Source organism: Bicyclus anynana, chromosome 23 (assembly GCF_947172395.1).
Source record: "Bicyclus anynana chromosome 23, ilBicAnyn1.1, whole genome shotgun sequence".
Taxonomy (NCBI): domain Eukaryota; kingdom Metazoa; phylum Arthropoda; class Insecta; order Lepidoptera; family Nymphalidae; genus Bicyclus; species Bicyclus anynana.
Window position 1 is genome coordinate 4,345,153 of NC_069105.1, and position 21,608 is coordinate 4,366,760.

Consider the following 21,608-nt stretch of genomic DNA (forward strand, 5'->3'; position numbering starts at 1 on the left):
ACTTAGTCGGCTATTGTTCGTTTATTTTTCTCTTAAATTTAATCCCAGTTTTAAACAAGAAATGTTTTATGATTGATAGCAAATTTGTAAAATACTCACTTGTGTGTACTTCTGCTTAGAAAGAAACCCAGAAGTTTCAACGCCTGCAATCTTATCAACTGGCTCTCTGAAGCGAGGAGTTTGAAGATAGTCCGCACACCACCCTAAAAGCAACATCAAAATGAACAGTTAGCTATCAAATTAAAGCTAATTCTATTCAATAATCTCTGGTGAAATCTCTAATATCCCCTCTATATCAGGAGGCCTGGCCATGTCCTGTAGTATAACGCTGAAATAGGCTAATAGAGATAATAGATAATGAAAACCTTACCGAAAGCAAGACCGGGACCAATTTAGACCGAAAATCGAACCAAAGCCAGTTAATACTAATTTCACCAGAGACCGAAATACATCAAACGTTTTTATCACTATGTTATGATTTTTGTAAGCTATGTATTTTGAAGCTCAATAAGCACTTCTTGTTGAATGTTGAAAATGTTTGGTAAGATTTACGTATCGCAGTAAATATAAATGGCATAAGCAGGTAAAGACGAAATAGATTACTTTTCCATCAAACGCCGGTACCATAGAGCTGGGGTGTTCCGACATCAGGGAGATCAACATTTGCAACACGTCGTGTAGGTTTTCATCCTGAAACAACAAAGTGTTAACAGTATGAATCATCAAAATGGTCTTTTTAAAACTCGCAACTTACGAATTACAAAGATTTTCTAAGAACTATTAAAAGTACCAAGCTTCTTGAACCTCGTTTATTTCGAATTTTTAGCGCCTAACTTGATTAATCTTACGTTTTATTAGTAAGATATACAATAAAATAACAAATTGTGATATGGTTAAGATTTACAGGAACTTAACCATTAGTTTTAAAGGATACGAATATATTGCGTAAATCGGTTCTAGTAGATCCTCATTGAAATGTTTTTTTTTGAGTCATAAGTTGTAGTTAGTTAGTTTTTAGAAATAGTGTTAGGTTTATTTAGTCAATAATACAATCACATCAAATTCCCGTGACTCTGGGACAAAATTGTGGTGGTTACAAGTATTGGCAAGTTAAAAAAGATGTCCATACCTCGTGCATAGTGGTCAAATAGTTGAGTATCGACTGTAACTCGTCCTCCTTCACACCGTTGCCAATCATGATGAGTTGTTTCAAGAACAGCAAGATGTACGCCCTGATCGTCAAAATGTCTTTGTGGGCCGGTCGCGGTCCTTCTGCAATTTTTACCAATAAAAAAAAATTTAACAACTGTTAAGTAAATAAGAAATATTTTGCATAAAACATCGGCGTTGGATAAGTTAAACAAGATATTCAAAGATAAGAGAATCACTAGAACGACTAAGGTTCAACTCATGATGTATCTTGTCTTTCATAACTTTCTCAATGGTATTGAAACTTGGTCTGCGACTACAGGACCATCGTACGATCGACGCTCTAGAGATGGAGGCGTTTATCAAAATGTCTTGAACGACTTTCCAAACCAATAACTTCATCTTACAAGATTTAATGCTTAAAGCAAAAGGCTTTTGTCAACTGTTCTATTACGAATTTTGAAATTCTTTAGTTTAGAATGAAGACTACGTTGAGTGTTTAGGACAAGATCCAGAGGTACTCGATGATGGACTTAGTGAATGCGGCAACCCAAAATACAATGTCCGAGTTTTCACACAATACAACCAACTGCCAAAAATAAAGGACCATCGCATGGCGCATCGTATAAACACAACCACTATGTCAAGAATGCACGACTTGGAAGAAAAATAAAACATCAGTTGAAAACTGGTTTAGATTTTAAATAGAACCTGACTAATAATAGTTGCAGTTATCTAGCCATTTCTACATATTATAGATTATTGATAGATCTTACTGGCAGATAAAGCGTTAGAATAAAAATCAAACATACCCATTCCTTTAGGAATAATCCCACTCTTCGTCCTCGGATTCACAACCCAATAGTAATACTTCAATGTGTGTACTGTCTGCAGCACCGTGCTGACTCGTCTGACACTGCCGTATATGTGTGCATCGGCAAGGAAATCCGTCGCCAAGTAGCAGTATAGCCTCGCCTGAACAGCGGCAGGTGTGTGGATCCATAGCGCAGGGTTGAAGAGTATGTGGTCCAAGAGCTGCCATGTGAGGAAGGATTCGCAAAAAGACTGGATTAGCATAGACTACTAACTGTCCGATGACTGGTAGCGTTGGCTCTCTTGCTAAGGGTCTGATATAATATAAAAGATTAAAATAAAAGATTTATCCTTTGGTCTTAAAAAATGTATCTCATATACAGTATTAATTTTAAAATTTTACAATGTGCTTTCAAAATTCACTATAATCTTATGCACTTTTAACGTATGTACCTTCTAGGCAAACATAATTGGTCCTGGACTTAAATAAATAGTTCAATTCTATAATGTATCAGGTACAAAAGTGTTTGTTGTTTAGTTTGAATACTTTGGTGCAATACGCCTGATGAAATTATGTTAGCAATCTAACTATCGTACACTTATGTTAAAATATTGCTTTTTTAACATCGAAGTTAAGCTAAACTTTTTGATCAGAATAAAGCTTTTAGGTACCTAATAAAAAAGTCCCTTTACATAAATGTACAATTAACAATGTTTTATTGATTTATACTACTAATTTGAATTAAAATACACCATTGCACTTGGAAGTTTCGTGCACGCATCAAACTACAATTTGTGCTGTAAGTGATGTTCTCTAATATAAATATTCCCTTTACATTGCTGGCATATGATAATATTATAACGTCGTGTTCAAAAGCATTGTGTCTGAAACTAAAATTTATGCAGAATGGAAATATTTCAAAATATAAAATATGTAGATATTTGAATGGATGACAGATGGCGCTGTCGGTATCAACACTAAGCTCCGTATAAAAACTAACTTAAAAATAGAATATTGATTACTTTTCGCATAAAAATAAGTGTATTGTGTGTAGAAGTGAGTCTTACCCATGTGTGAACGTTATCTAAACTTAGTTATTGTGTTCAGTGAAAATAAACAGTAAAACATTTTCAAGCTTAACCGTTAACAATTAGTGTACAAATCAATAGACTTTGAAGACTAAAGCTGGACTATGTGAGTTTCCCGTGTTATAAACTTAAAAAAGGAAGGACAGTGAATAAAATCGTTATTTATAATAAAGTTTTTAAACAAATTAATGAAAAAGTCACTATTTGTTAAAACGGTACGAAAATAAAAATTTACTAGTTGCGACACCTACTGGAATGCCTTATAACTACGAGGACGCAATCAAAGACGTCAATCAAGTATTACAAGAACTTGTGAACAGATGTCGCTACTTGTATATTTAGAACTCACCAAGCACCATAAAATTATTAACAGCGAAATATAACTCTGCCAATATTGAATATTTTGGAAAGTAAACCGTTTGAAATTGATACAAACAAATTATATTTCACAACAATATACCTATATACAACATCGTTCAATTGGAAGATTATTTTCGACATAATATGTAACTGGATCTGTGGCGCAGCGGCTACCTACGTTGAATTACATACAGCTAGGTCGCTGGATCGAATCCTGGTCATAAAAAAGAAATCTTGTTTTTATAGTTATTTAAGTAAAAAAAAGTAAAAGTTACACTAGAGAAACAAACTTCGCTTAAAAACAACATCTACAACTGAAAAAAAAAAAAAAAAAAATGAACAATTTAGAACAGCTACTTCGCGAACTTAGATGCGATATCAGGAAAGACTCAGAGAACTCGTTAAAAATAGTCGAAGAGCGCATCACAAAATCAATCAATGAAAATATAGATAAGAAATTCCAAAATATTCAGTCGCAGATTGATTTAATAAAGAAGAGTAATGATGAGCAAAATGAAAGAATTCTCACATTAGAAAAAAAGATTAGAAGCAAAAATTTAGTATTTTTCGGAGTCTCAGAAGGCGAGAAATCGTATGAAGATTTGGAAAATAAAATCTTAGACATTATTACAAAAGAAATGAAAGTAGACTGTTATAGAAATGAAATTGAATTAGTAATGAGAATGGGCAAACGAACGGAAAATAAAATAAGACCTATTGTGATAACATTTACTACATATGGAAAGAAACTTTCTGTCATGAGAAACAAAAGAAACCTCAAAAACAAAAACATCTATTTTAAGGAAGACTATCCACAGCAGGTTTTAGAAAAAAGAAAGTTACTCCAAGATCAATTGAAACAAGCCCGTAGCGATGGTAAGATAGCATATCTTCGTCAGGATCGATTGGTGGTATATGAACCTAAAAAAGGCGATAACTATACGGTAGATGAAGCCAGAAACAGCCAAAATTTGAGAAAAAGGGAATTAGAATCTACCCCTCCAAGCAAAATGAGCAGCCCTTATCAGCACCAAACTGTACCTGCTCCAAATTACCACTTGGCGAAGAAAAACAAACCACATAAAAAAGGCCAAAGCTCCATGAATTGCTATCTACAGAAAAATAGCGATACTTTTCAAAAACACTCTACTTCCGCTGCTCTCTTGAGCGATAACGAAGACTAGCAGCTAGCATCGCCTCCCCAATATACCGAAAATAGCTCCACTGTCACCGCACAGCAAAGCAAAACTGCCATTAAAAATTTCAATAAACCTTCCCCAGTACGGCTAGTCACCGCGGGGATAGTAGACTATAACCCTCCAAGTTGCAAAAAATACTACATTGCCACTTTTAACGCAAGATCAGTAGCAAACGAAGCAAGATTAATAGAATTAGAATACGCTATCTCATTTATTAACTGGGATATAATAGGTATTTCCGAAGTAAGAAGAGAAGGATTTAAAATTATTGACAGGGGCAACCATGTACTCTATCATTATGGTAAAATACAAGGTGAGAAAGGAGTTGGATTCTTAGTGAAAAAACAAAAGAATACTGTAATACATGACTTTGTCGCAATATCCGAAAGAGTTTGTCTATTGCAAGTTGAGATTCACAATAAACTGTACTATTTAATACAAGTTTACGCACCTACGGAAAGCTGTAACGAAGCTGAAATCACAGAGTTTTATGACGACCTACAAATAGCTATGGAGAAATGCACGGGCACAATAATTTTCATGGGGGACATGAATGCAAAAATAGGTCAACCTAAACCGGATGAGCATATAATTATGGGTCAATATGGATATGGTAAAAGAAATAGAAGAGGTCAAATGTTCCTAAATTTTTGTTTGCAGCACAAACTAAAAATAACAAATACATTATTCATAAAACCTAATAAGCTAAGGTGGACATGGCTTTCGCCAGACGGCAAGACCAAAAATGAGATTGACTACTTGACCACAAATGCTCCGAAATATGTAGGAAACTATTCCACAATTAGCAAATTATTACATCCAAGCGACCACAGGTTGATAAGATTAACATTAAAAACAAATAGTGTAAAACGATCTCGGGCACTCTGTAGAACAAAACAATCAAATAAACATCTAGATCACACGACTCTTGAAAAAGAGATCTCTAATTTACCGAACGATCTAAACATACCTGTGGAGACATACTATAATTTATTTGAAAAGGCATTTTTAAAAAGCTTAAAACAATGCTCTTTATCAAAGAAGGATATAAAGAGAAATCACATCATTACCGAAGACATACTTAACCTGAAACGCAAAATCATTCTCCTTAAAAATAAAAAAAATAGAACGAAAGAAGATAAGAGAAAACTAAGTTATACCTATAAAGAAATAAACAACAAAATTAAACAAAACATTAAAGACTATAGACAAAATACCCTAGAGCAATTTATTGTAAAAACAGGAGGCACAAAAAAGGCCTACAAACATTTAAATAGCAACTTTAGACAAAGAATGACGCAACTGCAAAACACTTCTGGTTCTGTTGTTACAAATAGAAAAGACATAATGAGAATAGCTACCCAATTTTATGAAGATCTATACAAAAGTACTGAACATGATGATATTTCTGAATCTACCCGATTAAACAATAGCGACCCAGTTCTACCATTTATAAAAGACGAAATAGAACTGTCAGTAAAGAACCTAAAAGTGGAAAAATGTCCAGGGCCTGATGGGGTTACAAATGATATGTTGAAAGCCGGTTTTAATATTTTAGTTGATCCACTTACTACATTATTCAACCTAATTTTAAGACAGAAATCGATTCCTGATCAGTGGACAACTTCAGAAATAATATTACTCTACAAGAAAGGAGACCCAAAACAAATATCAAATTACAGACCCATCAGCCTTATATCGTGTGTTTATAAAATCTTCGCAACAACTCTACTACGACGTATAACTAAGATTATTGACGAAAACCAACCAGTTGAGCAAGCAGGTTTTATGAAGAACTACTCAACGATCGACCACATCCACACTTTAAAAACTATTATAGAAAAATACACGGAATATAACAAACCATTATATATAGCTTTTATAGACTATTCAAAAGCCTTCGATTCCCTGTATCATAGTTCTATATGGCAATCACTCAACGAGCAGGGCTTGAATGAAGAGTATATAGAGCTTTTAAAAGAAATTTACAGAACTAGCAAAGCTCGAGTGAAGCTAGAAGAGCCAGGACCATACTTCAAAATAGCACGTGGTGTAAAACAAGGCGACCCGTTATCACCCAAATTATTTATCACTGTTCTAGAGAGCGTTTTCAGAAATCTACAATGGGAAAACAAGGGAATAATGATAAATGGCAAATATCTGTCGAACTTACGTTTTGCTGATGATTTAGTTATACTCTCTGAAGACCCAAATGAACTAGAAAGCATGCTACAGTCTCTCAATCAAGAAAGTACGGCTAGGGGTCTGGAAGTAAATGAAAACAAAACAAAGGTTATGACAAACAAAGTTGAAGTACCTATCTATATCACATCCTCTAGATTAGAATATGTCGAAGACTATGTATACCTCGGTCATTTAATTTCCTTCAAGTCTGGCACAGAAAAAGAAATAGATAGAAGAATAAAAAACACATGGAATAAATACTGGGCCATGAAGGAAGTTTTCAAGGGAAACTTACACACAAAATTAAAAACAAAAGCAATGGACATTTGCCTTACACCTTGTTTGACATACGCAGCCCAAACCTGGCCAATAAATAAAAACACCCTGGACAAAGTGAGCAAATGCCAAAGGGGCATGGAGCGTAGTTTTTTGAAACTAAAATTAAAGGACAGAGTTAAAAACGAAGTCATCAGGAAAAGAACCCAAGCTAAAGATGCTGCTCGACATGTTCTCCGCCTTAAATGGAAATGGGCAGGCCACATACAAAGAACATCAGACGATAGATGGTCCCAAATTGTTACAAACTGGTACCCACGAGACTCAAAACGCAAACGGGGTAGACCATTAAGAAGGTGGAGTGACGATATAGTCAGGGTTGCAGGTAAAACATGGCAACGAACAGCCAGAGACAGAATACAATGGCTACAATTGGAGGAGGCTTTCACTGCTTTATGCAGTCCTTACAAAAAAGAATAATGAAATGAAAAATTAACATTACTAACATAATATATAAAAATTAGATAATATCAACTAACCTACTAACAATCTATAAAACTTGTAAACCTTAATAATAATTTTCAAAAAAATGTCTGTAATTGTAAGGAAATAAAGCTATTTTTATTTTTTTATTTTATTTTATTTTTATTTTAGATATTTGAAGTTGCCCATCGATTGTGTATTGTAATTGTGCAACGTTTGGAACGAAAAAAAATTATGGATTTTTTGGTACAGTCTAAATAATAATAATTAAACGTAAGAGGTGGGGGAGGTGTTCACATGGTTAAGCAAGTAGAGCGTGCGCTAACAGTCATCAGAAATAAACCATTTCAACCAATTGGGTATATACACCCGTCGTCATAAACACAATCTATAAACTCGGTCCAGTCACCTAACTCAAAAAATGGTCTGCTTCGGTATAAAACGGAATAAGTCGTATTTTTGTACATATTACACAATTGTAAAATTATGTGCGCTTCTTCCTAAAAATCCATCGTCGTAATTCAAGGAATATTCTTAAAAAAATAATTAGCCAAATCGGTTCAGCCGTTCCCGAGATTTGCGCTTAGCAATACATTTCATACAAGTACATTATTTTTTTTCATTAGGCAATAAAAATTATCGCAATAAGTAATTTTTTCATTGGAAATATCTTTTTTAACTCAATTTTTTATAGATAAAGTATCTATAAAGAATATTTGAAGTAAAAAAATATAACTAGGTTTATTCATAAATTAAATAAAATAAAATAAAAATAAAATAGCCTTTATTAATGAAGATTTTGTACATTTAAATTATGTCCCTAATCTCATTGTGCCTCATGGCAAAGGCCTCCTCCAGCTCCCGCCAGTGTTTCCTGTCCAGAGCTACTCTCCTCCAGAATGGGCCAGCTGTAAGCTTCAGCTCGTCTTCCCACCGTCTATGCTGCCGTCCCTTTTTCCGTCTCCCATTGCGAGGGCACCATTGTGTGACAAGGGTACTCCACTTTTCTTGAGGATCCCGAAGCATATGACCTGTCCATCTCCACTTAAGCTGGTCCATCCTGGTTAAAATGTCGGTAACTCTGGTCCTTTTCCTTATATCAAGGCTTCTTATCCTGTCTCTCTTCTTTACTCCCACCATGCTATGCTCCATTGCCCTCTGGCATTTCTGAAGGCTATCCCTGTGGGCCCTGTTTAGCGCCCAGGTTTCGCAACCATATGTTATGCTGGGTAAAACACATGTATCAAAAACTTTTTGCTTTATACTTATGGTTGTCCTCTTATTTTTCATAATTTCTTTAAGTCCCCAGTACTTTTTCCACCCCAAATTTATTCTCTTGTTTATTTCTTTCGCTGTTTGGTCCTCAGGAGAAATTATTTGTCCCAAATAAATGTATTCTGTTACATGTTCTAATTTTACACCTCCTACTGTAATTGGTCTTTTACCTTCACTGACATTTGTCATAACTTTAGTTTTACTTTCATTTATTTTCAAGCCATAGTAGCTGCTTTCTGTAGCCAGGTCATTCAACATCGATTCCAATATTGCTGGGGATTCTTCCATTAGTATTATGTCATCAGCAAATCTCAGATGATGAAGTCTTCGGCCATTTATATTCAAACCTATATTATCCCAGTTTAGCTTCCTAAAGATGCTTTCGAGCACCGCCGAGAACAATTTGGGTGACAATGGATCTCCTTGTCGAAGACCTCTCTTTATAGGGAACTCATTTCCTAGCTTCTCCATTTGTATCCTTGCTTTGCTATTTGTATATATGTTTCTTATTATGTTTATGTAGGTAGCACTTATTCCTTGTTCTTCTAGGCTTTTCCATATGTAACAGTGATACAGGCTATCGAAAGCTTTAGCAAAATCAATAAAAGCTAGGTAAAGAGATTTATTATACTCATTGTATTTTTCTAACAACTGTTTAACTGTATGTATATGGTCAATTGTCGAGAAGTTTTTACGAAAGCCAGCTTGCTCGGTTGGTTGGTTTTCATCCAGCTTGGTTTCTATTCTTCCAAGAATGACTTTTGCAAAAACTTTATATACACAGGAGATTAGGCTTATTGGCCTATAGTTGTCTATATTATCTTTTGATCCTTTTTTATGAATTAGAATAATGTGTGATTTACCCCATTGCTCAGGTATACAGCCTGTTGTCAGAATTTCATTAAACACTGATGTTAACGCTGGTGCTACTTCTTCTATTGTACCCTTTAAAAGTTCATTGCAAATCTTGTCAGGTCCTGCTGCCTTATCATTTTTATGGCTTTTTATTGCCGCCTCAATTTCGTTAACTAAGAACTCTGGCTCCGTTTCATTATCATGCACTGCTTTTTCAACTTTGCTACTTGAATTTGAGCTCGAGGAGTAAAGCTCACTATAAAAGTTTGTAGCCACCTTATAAATTTCCCTCCTTTGGGTTATATTCTTGTTATTTTTCTTTAGGTTTGCTATCCACTCCTTTCCAGTTTCTCTTATTTCTTTTAGAGCTTTTCTAATTCCACCTGTCTTTTTTATATGGTATTCTAATCTTTCTAGTCTCTTTATTTTCCTGTCGTACCTTAATCTTTCTCTAATTTTTTTGCTTATTTCAGTAATCATAGGGAGGTGCTCTTTTTTAGGTCGTTTTGATATAAGACATTTTCTTTCTTCGATCAATGTCTTAGTTGTTTCTCTTATATATGAGTATTTAGTTTTCAAGCTTCTCGAGTTCGATGCTGTTGGTGCCTGTTTAAGCACTTTTTCAATAACTTTGTATTTTGCTGTTGCGTTAAGATGTTGATAAGAGGAATAATTTATTGAGTCTTGTAGAGATATTGCAACATGCTTTGTGGATTCTTCATCTATTTGATTTGAGTTCTTACCAGCAATGTGTGTCCTCGATATTTTTGGGGGCTGTAGCATTATTTCTCCTCTAACCATCCGATGATTTGTATTAAAATTTAGATTCTGTATGACACTTGTATTTTTGAAGGCTTTATGATAATTGGTTGTAATATAATCGATTTCATTTTTATATCTCCCATCTGGTGAGATCCACGTCCATTTATTCCTTACCTTTTTTTTGAACATACTATTTAATAGTGATAAGTTGTTTTCTTGTAGAAATTGGACAAGCTTTTTGCCGTTTTTACTTCTTTTCCCAAAGCCATATTCCCCTAAAACAAATTCCTCCACATTTAACCTTTTCCCTACTTGGGCGTTAAAATCACCCATTATCACAAGATATTTGTTTTGGTGATTCTTTATGGTTTCAAATAAGTCGTCATAAAATTTGTTAATTTCCGATAGATTTGATTGTTCTGTTGGAGCGTAAATCTGTATAAACATCCATTCCTTCTTGTAGCTTGGTATATCCACAAGTACTGTAGCTATTCTTTCTGATATTCCTGTAAATTCTTTAATATTTGGTTTTAGGTGTTTTTTTAATAGAAAGCCAACCCCTTTGTGGCCTTGGGTTTCTCCTTTGTAGTATAGTATGAATTCATTTCGTTCTTCTATTGCCTCTCCTAGTCTTCTCATTTCACTTATCCCTAAAATGTCCCAGTTGAGGGTTTTTACTGCTAGAATAAGTTCTTGCAGGCTTTCTTCTGTTCTTAACGTTCTTGTATTGAGTGTTGCTACATATAGAGTTTTCGATAATTTTCTACTATTCGAATGCGTTTTGATGCATGATGGGTTGTATATTGCTATACTTTTGTTACATTTTGAACTATTTTTGTTATTAGTATTCAATTGTAATTTTTGATTTTTATCCTCTCTGGAGGGTTTTGGTCTACTCCTCCCACGGGGACCAGCCGTCTTGGGAGAGTTGTTTGAATTGTTTGCATACGTATTTAATGTTTCATTTTTATTTTCATTACTTTTCCGGAGGCTATTTTTGTTCAGTAATTGCTAATTTCTTTTTGTCTGTGGAGATGATGGAAGCGACTGAGATATCGACCTTTCTCTCATAATTGTAAAAGCATCTATCTTGTTGATTTTTGAAGGACCTGGGTTTAAGCTAGTTTTTTCTTGTATTGGAGAGGTTGTAAAAGGTCTTTTTTTATTTTCCGGAGTGTCTTTTAATATCTTTGATTTTATAATTAGTTTATCATACTTTAAAAAAGCTATATTACCCTTTTCCCTCTCTTTCTTTAGATCTTCCTGTAGTTCCTGTCGCTTAATCAGTACCTCTTTAGGAAAATCTTCGGATATTCTGATAGTGTTTCCCAATTTTTTCTTATTTTTAAGAATTTCCATTTTTTTCCACAGAGTCACAATATTCATAAATTATTATCAGCTTATTCCATTTCATTCCGAGATCTAACAATGACTGGACTAACGATACTACAATAGTATGACAGTCAAAGTATCCGAATTATAAGCTGATTGGACACAATAAAGCTGTGACGCAGCCTTGGTTCACCAACAACGTTCGGATACTCTGACACTTGATAGTTTTTGTTTGTGAATACGAGTGTACTCACAATGCCAGGGCGTGTAATATACAGCAAAAATATTAAAAATTATAGAAGTACAAAATATCTTATAACAGCAGAGGCCGCCGTTAAAATTGTTTTAAGAAAATATTGATATATGACAAATAAACAGTATTATCAACTAAAAAGTAAAAGGTATCGTTTTGATTCAAGAACATTATGTCTTCAGTTGTAGGCTTAGTGCGAAACCCTAGGTATTTCTATAAATGTAAACTTTACTAAATGTGAAATAATTAAAATTTGACCTGTATATCGAACTCTAAATAGCTTACACCAGCTATACAGTATGTACATTGTGAATTGAATTGCTCGCTAACTCGATTGATTTATTTGACATGAGTGCGTTCTACATTTCTGCATTAATGAGTGATACAAGAGTAATATGTCATAGCATAATTTCAATGAACAAGCACATGTCAAGCGAACTTGCGCAGTTGGCATCCGTAAGCGGCCATACATCCTAACGCGTCATTACCTTTTGATCATAGTTCACTATACCCCCTATTTACAGAAAATCATATATACACCATAATTTATAAACAAATGTGTAGCATTCAAATGCATGTGCAAAGCTCTACAATTGTAAAAACCATGAAAGATATGATAGCCCCGTGAATATGACCTCTGCCTCCGATTTCGGAGAGTGTGGGCTTGAATCCGGTACGGGGCATGCACCTCCAACTTTTCAGTTGTGTGCATTTTATGAAATTAAATATCACGCATCTCAAACGGTGAAGGTAAAACATCGTGAGGATATCTGCATACCAGAGAACTTTCTTAACTCTCTGTGTGAAGTCTGCCAATCCGCATTGGGCCAGCGTGGTTGGAGCTCAGCAGTGAGCCGAATAGGGGTTGATAATGATGAAAGAAATACTTAACCGTACAACATTTCTACCAATAACAAAGTTAAAATGTCGGTACCTATACCTAATGGCAAAAATCTGGGCAGTTACAAATTCTTGCGCGCAATTTCATGTTATTTACGAGGCAATATACCATAGCAGCCCATTCTATGCCGCGCGCGGCGCCGGAATTACGGGAAGGCCGCGATTTGATCGCAAATTAATATTTCTGAGTTTGCAGAGTTAATTTGAATTTACACGCGCAAACTTTGTTTTCTAATGTTTCCAAGTTTGGATATTACTTGTAACTTTTAATTATGTGGTAAGGTGGTGGTTTTTATGGCTACTTTCTTACTTCCTCAGCATCAAGAGGTGGTTTTCATTGAATTGCCTACAAAAATACATACCTACTTGCAATAGTAACCTGAATGTCATAACTAACATCTAAACTGTTCCTTGGTCATAAAGCCTTGAATGTTCTCGATCATTTAAGTAATTTTAATTTCTACTCTTGTTATTTAACAAAGATTTTTTGAAAGCATTCTAGACGGTTTATGCAATTACCTGTTTCAATAGCAGATCAGAATTAGGAGAGCAGCAAGTCACAAGGTGTTTAGTCAAATGTAAGAACGAAGCGAGCGTGTCCGGCGTAAGGTGGTCCCTGCCGCATCGTTGTAGCATGTGCGATATTACTAGGAAGCCTCGACATTGCAGCATGTGCTGTTGTACCGTGCTGCAGGATTCTACCAGGGAGCACACGAAGCCGAGGAGTTTTGAGCTGTGGAAGATAAACGGGCCTCATTAAAAATTATGCTCCTTGTGAGCCATATTCAAATTACAATTTGTACTGGGGCGACATAAGCATGTAGAAGTGTATAAATTTATTCATATATAGGTATTTTCAGCAAGATAGATGAAATTTTATAATATTTAGTGTTAACTAATGTAAAACTTGTTTCATTTTGTTTCAAATAGTAGATAAATCCTAAATGTAGAGTGAACATAAACTAGTAATTTATGGCACATTATAGTCTCAGCTGACGTCTGAGTTTTGTTGTTACGTAAAACTATAAGGATAGGTAGGTAGGGGTGGCAAAGTATCTATTAGTCTATCCATTAAAATTTAACTAGTTTCACGACAAAATGAAACAAGTTAAAAAATAGGCAAAATCCTAAATGTAGAGTTATTATCATAATTCCTACTCGTAAAGATTCTTGAAGTACTTATTTGATATACGTCTTGCCTGATTCCAGCTGCAATGTGCGATTAACCTGAAGACATATCCATCCGTATTTAAATCCCCTCAAATTGTCGTATATCTAACCAGCTAGCCGAGGTCGAACACAAGGCAATTAGGAGTTCTGAGGAGTTAGCTATTACCCGACCGTCTCTAGATGGTTGGCTAACTCGGAAGGTGATTAGGCTACGACATAGAAAACGCATTTACCCGGGTTACGCTTCCACTCATTTAGAGCAAGGGTTGGCGGCCTTCAGCATAATTTCAAACTTTTAAGTGTCAAAATTAAATTAATACGTGGCGTGAATAATATTTCCGTCATTAGCTTTTTGCTAATCCCTCCCTCTAAAAAATTAAGTGAAAACTAAATTTAAAAAATATTACAGACTGGTTGGCTCGGTGTACTGCGTTAGAATTAAGGATCCCATAAAATTACCTAATAAAGCTTTTTCGTATTTATATATATATATATTTCTTGATTAGAATTAGATTAGATTAGAGCTTACAAAACAATTAAAGAATTATTCAAATCGCTCAAGCCATTTTTGATTTTCGGCGAGACTGAGAAAATAGCAATTCAACAAGTAAGAGATTTCACAGACATCCTTAAAGGTTTAAGACAACGATGGTCGGTCAAGTAGTCTTAATCGGGCCATCGTTGGATCAATGAAAAATTGCATTTCACTACTAGCACCAGGAATTTTTTACAAAAACGAAATTGACCATCTTCGCGTAAGTTAAATAATATTTTATATTAAAAGCTATCTGCTCAGTTTGTGACAACCCTATCTTGAATAGTAATGAATACCCCCAGAACTCGTATCTAAACTTGGCTGCTATGATTTAGTCAGGAAATTTAAGAGCTAGTTAGTTTAGTCTATAGAACTAACTGCGGGCAGTACTATTGCTACAGTCGGCTAAAACTTTACACGACCAGTGTGGATTTAACGATATTAAAGTTTTCTTTTGTCATACTAAAAGTTTCCAAGCTCATTCATTTCGTATTGCTATTTAATTAATTAGTTTGCTTTGTTCGGTGACAAAACTAAATGGAAAGATCAACAAATAGAATAATGGCTGAATCCAGCAAGTTTTCAACGGCTGTTCTCTAACAAACAAAGTATTTTTAAAGCGGATGGCTCTTCAATACCAAGTAAATGTTTTATAAAGTTCAAATTGGAAAAAAAAAACTATATTTTAGAAAGTACCAAGAAGAATTTTAGCAGTTGGTAAACATTTAGTACCTACTTCTTGAACATTGGTTACATACAAGTGATACTTTTCACACAATAAATATTAATTTCGTTGTAAAACTTTATAATCGATTTTTCCATCAATCCCTATCTGAAGTGACAATACCAGACGAACATGCCAGTTTCAATAGAACATTTCTGTTTGATAGCCTTATTTTATTATTTTTAATTTATATGAATATTTCATTAAAGTAAGCAGACCAAAATATTATTTGAAATTTTTCTTTTGTTAGTCTTGCAAAAGCTCTACACAAGCTTATAAAAGAGCTTATAATAATATTTCTTAAAACTTATTTAACGCCAAAGTACCAGGATATCATACCAAAGCATGGGGTCTCGTTTGGGGTCGGTCGCTGGAGCATCATGCGGTAAGTCGAGTTGCGCGAACAAGGGGAACAGCACCTGCACGCCGCCTATAGAGTTGAGCGCGCTGTGTATTGAATGTGTCACTACCGCTTTTACTTCCTGTAACCAAAGGAATCATTAATTAAACACTCATAAATACATATATTTAATAATGAAAATACACACAGGGATATAAAAGAACTGATATAAAAGACGCCATTTCATCAATCTAAAAGCTCGGACACAAGAGTTTTATTCTCTTTGCTGTTCGTACAGGGTCTAAGCATAGAGCTTTTCTTCCTCCCAAGAAATTCCCTATTGTCCGAAGGAAGAAAGTTATTGGTGTTACACGCCGTGCCTGGGAGAGCATGTCTGCTATGCTTGGCTAATAACAATATTTATTCTGATTGTGAACGTTACAAACTCAAAATTATCCTACATTCGCCAGCCGCATTGGAGTAGTGAGGTGGGTTTAGGATCTAAATCGTGTCAGTCGTGGTCACTAGCGGTCGTGGAGGTGAGGTAAAAAACAATTTTGTTTTTTTATATTTTATCTATTTTATATTAATTGCATTCATGACATAAACATGAGAAGTGAATATAACATGAGGTCCCTAATTAAAAACTAATCCTAATCTATACTAATATTATAAAGAGGTAAAGTTTGTAAGTTTGTAAGTTTGTCACATTTTTTAAATGGGGTAATCTTCGGAACTACTGGTCCGATTTTAAAAATTCTTTCACCAGTAGAATGCTACATTATCGGGCGAGTGCTATAGGCTATATTTTATATTGGTATCGTATATATTAGCCGAGTTATCACAGTTTTTATCATACAGGTCGGACTGAAAATCCTCTTAAACAGACTTATTCGCATGCGCTGCCTTAACTATTGTGTAAAATTGAAATTAATGTATAGAGATTTTATGTGTCTTTAAAAGTTCTACAAAAAAGTCCGCGACACCATATATCTATCTTCTATATATTAGCAGATATAGTACCTTTTGTGTTTTAAAAATTATTAATTTTATATACTTAGGTTTACGTCATTATTTATACAACTAAACTTTAATCCTTATTAAAATAAATTATTTAATAATCACAAGGATATTATGGAGATAAGATTTGCCCTCTACAGTATGTTAATTACTTAAATAGTTTCGGAGATAATACAAAATTTCTGAAAGACGCAGAAATTCCGCTATATGACGCCCGGCACTTTCATTTACGTAGTTCCCGTTCCCGTGTGAATATGGGGATCAAACATAGCCTATGACACTCGCAAATAACGTAGCTTTCTATTGGTAAAACAATTTTCCAAATCGGTCCAGTAGATCCAGAGATTACCTCCTACAACCACAAGAACTTTACCTCTTTATATTATTAGCATAGAAGTCTCTATTTCTCTTGGTCATACCACCACTCTCGAAGGACTGGACCGATTTTGCTAAGGGTAGGAGTAAGATAGAGAAGTTACAGGGTAGGGTAGGGTACGGGTAGGGAAGTGTAGGGGTAGTGTAGGGGTAGGGTAGGTTTAAGGCCGGGTTTAGGGTAGTGGTAGGGTAGGGGTAGAGGTAGGGTAGTGGTAGGGTAGAGGTACGGGTAGGATAGGGAAGTGGTAGGGTAGCGGTAGGATAGGCGTGAGATAGGGGTACGGGTGGGATAGGGGTAGGGGTAGGATGGGGGTAGGGTGTAGGTAAGGTAGGGGTAGAGTAGGAGTAGGTTTGGGGTAGGGGTAGGGTAGGGTAGGGTAGGGGTAGGGTAGATGTAGGGGTTAGGTAGGGTTGGGGTATTGGTAAGGTAGGGGTAGGGTAGGGTAGGGGTAGTAGTAAAGTTGACATCGAAATTTACGCGGACGAAGTCGCGGGCGTCCGCTAGTCAAGATATAAAATTGACCATAAAGATGCCCAACTAAAGTCACGGGTATGACCCAAGGTTCCTAGTACATTTCCTAACCATCACACTATTATCGCATCTACGAGTAAGTACACCTAATTCACACAAATGCATTTCGCTTAGACGGTCAGTAAAGATAAAATTTAAAAAATATATATCAAGCGTAATTTAGCTGATAATCTCGTGGTAAGTTTTAAGAGTTCCTTTTTTGCTCCCTGGATATCTTCGCCCAAAACCCAACCGCCCCGCCTAGAGCTAAAACTGGGTCAGCAAATGTTTACCGTTCACTGTTTACAGTGGGTAGTGGGTACGTTCGGTTTATCCACTAAACACGTTTCGGTTCTTGTTAAAGTAAATAGTAACGCAGTCTGTAAATACCACGTCTCAAAAAATGTGCTCTCACGCAAACAAAAAAGAGGAATTTATTGAATCAAAGATTGGACACATACGAAATAGTTGAATAAACCGTTACCTACTGTGAAAAACATTGTTTTATTTTTGCGTCTAATGCTTGCGATTGACCATGATCTTACCTAATTATCAGATAATTATGCATTATCTACCTATATTTCGTATTACTTTTTTTATTTACAAGTTAACCCCTTGAATACAATCACAACTGATGGTAAGTGATGACGCAATCTCAGATGGAAGCGGGCTAACTTGTTAGGAGGAGGACGAAAATCCACACACCTTTCTTACACAACATCGTACCGGAACGCTAAATCGCTTGACGGTAGGTACGTGTTTCCGAGAATCGAACCCAGGATCTCCGTCTTGTAAATCCACAGCGCATACCACTGAGCCAAGGAGGCCGTCAAAAAGCGTGTAAGCCTACTAATTTTAAAATTGTATTCAAGATCAATTACTGTGCTTTAACTAACTCAAGATTAACCAGTATGATTAATTAAAGATAAGGAGTAAACACGATTTTTTTTCTATTTTCTAAAAGTTTACGTCACTATAACATTACACCCTCGGTACCAGGAGTGCATACACAATGTACTGGTAAATGTTTACCACAAGCATTAGTGTAGGTACGTACGCTGAGTATGCACGATATATAAACGTTGTTTTTGCTTGTAAACAAGGCTTACCGGTTGTTGTGCAGCGTTCACCACATAAGCTTGTATTTCAGGTTACTAAACTAACATCACTCTTGAGTTTACTCTTCACAGCCTTGCTTCACTCTATTTCGATGATAATAATTGTTTTAAAACACAATTTATAGAAATAGAATTTTAACAACTTAGGTACCTAATTTGTAATCAAATCCAGTTACAAGTAGTGCTTTTATTTCCGTGACCTTCATTATTTTATGAAAGCTGGACTTCGTCAGCGCTTATTCCATATGCGCTGGAAGTTTATCAGCCTTGTTCCATAGGTTAGTAAATATGCCAGGCATCTATAGAGATTCGATCACGGTGGCTTATGGGAGCAGGTTTAAATGGTTCAGACCCTCAATTGGCTAAGTATAAAGCGTATTATCATCAATAATAGCCACGCCTTACCTAGCTACCTCCCTACCAACTATCCAAACTAGTTGTCAACTTTCTTATGGTTGGGGCATTTAGTACCAGGAGTCCACAAATTCAAAGATATTGTTTACCTGTAGCATCAGTGCATGCGGCGTGTGCACGAAATATGACACGTTGCCTTTGGGTGCAGACTGTAGACACAGCTGGCCGTCGGTCGCCACTGGGTTGTACATAAACACTATTCCAGACGACAACTTGCCGTCGTAGAGTACCTATATGACATTCAAATTAATAAGATAAACAAGACAGACACATTCAAAATCTAAATTCCCACACCCCTATGTGAAATAAATGAGTTAACATTAACAAATTGACAATTTTAATCAGTTCATAATCTAGTATAATACTCGTAAAATACAAAATTCTCGGGTTTATTAAACCAGTATATAGCAATTTTAAAAAATAGATGAAAAACTAATGAACTTTTGGAGAAATATTGAAATTTTTTAATATCTCTAAGTATGCAAAACTTTACACTTAGATAAAATCTGATATAGCTTTGAAGCGCGGTAAGCTCAGCATAAGGTTAGCTAAAATGTAAAAAAAAAACATCAACAACTTTTATTATAATGACACTTAGATAAGTTTAGCTTTAATGTAATGAATATTTATGGATTAATACTATTTGATATATTAGTTTCAAATAACGTTAAAACCCCGTCACATAGAAATACGGCCCCAAATAATGAAAAGCATAATTATTTAAATTAGAAAAAATATCATAGATTTACAATGAATTCAAGTTTTTATGAAATATTTAACTATTAATAATGATAGCTTTTCAGTATTGAGCCAATGAAGACAAAACACGGCATGCAATGTTACTTGAATAAATTAAAACATAAAATAATGTGCAAAAACCAATAACACATTAAAAATGTTTATAATGCCGCACATACAACCAAATTACTAAAACAACACAAAAAAAACGTGCAAATAAATCCAACACCAAAAACTAGCGAGTGTTTTCTTCCATAAACAAATGAAAAAAAAGTGATTTTAATTTTATGAGGCAACGAAACAAAATGAAAAACAACAAATTTAAAATGATGAAAAGCCCGAAATTTATTGCGACAAAGTAATGCGGTAAACGGCGAAACGGGAGCGGACATTAATTTCGGTTATTGCAGACTGAAATAAATAAATAATTTATGACCGAGTACGTGCGTAGCTGCGTACGTACTCACACGAGCACGCAACCGCTAGAGAAATATGGAAATTGAAACTGCGTGGGCGAAAAAGATCACGTTTGGTTTACAATATTAATTGGTGTAAACTTCGCACATTAATTACAACCAAATGGTGATAAAAACTTCGTTTCACTAAATACAGCGAAATGCCCCGTTGGTCCAGTTGTTATTGAACTGCGGGCGTATGTATCTCGGTGTACCATTCAATCAATGAGTCCTCTGAATCGTTTTTCATCGTACTTTCGTTTTAGTAATCATCTAAAATAGTTTTTTCAACGAAATAACCTCGACTGCACCATTTAACATCAAATCGTAATGCTTTTTTTGTTTTAACGATCATCTAACATGATTATTTCAACAGAAATTGCGTAAATACTACTTTTTAGCTAAACTAACATTACTGTCAGCCACTACCACGAGAATACTAATTTCACTTTACGTAAAATGACAATAATTATGACATTTCGTTGAAAAACAATATTACATGATTGTAAAAACGATCGAAAACGATGTAGTGACTGATTGTTTAAATGGTACACCGAGTTACATAATAACCCTGCTGATGGTCATTAAACACTTTAACATTTCCATCCAATGCCCACTAACCCGCAATGGAACAGCGTGGGTCATAGATAAACGCCATAGCAACTATATATGCAGATGGGGTCATAACTCATAGCTGTTATGGAAATGGGAAGAAGTAGGTAACGCAGACCCTCTAGCCGCAGATTGCCAAGACCCGCAATAGTCGATACCAAATTGTATCAATAGTAGAGTTGAAACGCTTTTTTTTGAGTTAATAAGCTTTATTTAAAAAAAAAAAACAACAAAAAGATTTTCTATTTAAATTAAAACGCAAAACGTCCTAAACGAATTCCCGTGTATTAAAAGCAAATGAAATTATACTACGAAGGCGAAAAAAAATAATTCTGAACAACGTTTTCATAACTACAAAAGTTCTGAACTCGCTTTTAAAATGCCAACTTGGAGTCGAGAACTGCAAAGTTATCGGCACGAGAGCCGGCGACGCTCGAGGTTTACTTACGTCTTTATGGTAAAAGTTATAGTCATTATCTTCTCGGATATAGGAATTCGTAAAAATTATCGCCCATAGGACGAGATTTATTTTTATTACGTGAGATATAACTTTTTTTACAACTAACGACCAAGTACATAATGAAATTTGTATTTTACGAGTCCTCTATTTTAACCGATTTCAAAACACGAAAGGTTCCGTTTTCGACCGAAATAAAATGTACGCGA

At 35.1% G+C, this 21,608-nt stretch overlaps 1 protein-coding gene across 6 annotated transcripts in view; it reads right to left on the bottom strand.

Moving 5' to 3' along the window:
• Positions 1-21,608, bottom strand: part of LOC112048480 (neurobeachin) — a 542,152-nt gene that overhangs the window by 220,333 nt on the left and 300,211 nt on the right. For 3 of the 6 annotated variants that reach the window (XM_052888748.1, XM_052888746.1, XM_052888747.1), the window contains exons 11-17: positions 19,227-19,367; positions 15,699-15,841; positions 13,450-13,663; positions 1,962-2,184; positions 1,130-1,272; positions 604-690; positions 100-203 (exon numbers count right to left, since the gene is read on the bottom strand). In XM_052888748.1, the coding sequence (XP_052744708.1) occupies positions 100-203; positions 604-690; positions 1,130-1,272; positions 1,962-2,184; positions 13,450-13,663; positions 15,699-15,841; positions 19,227-19,367 (1,055 nt within the window). Of the gene's footprint in view, positions 1-99; positions 204-603; positions 691-1,129; positions 1,273-1,961; positions 2,215-13,449; positions 13,664-15,698; positions 15,842-19,226; positions 19,368-21,608 lie in introns of all 6 variants that reach the window. The other 3 variants (XM_052888745.1, XM_052888744.1, XM_052888743.1) reach the window with 1 other exon arrangement.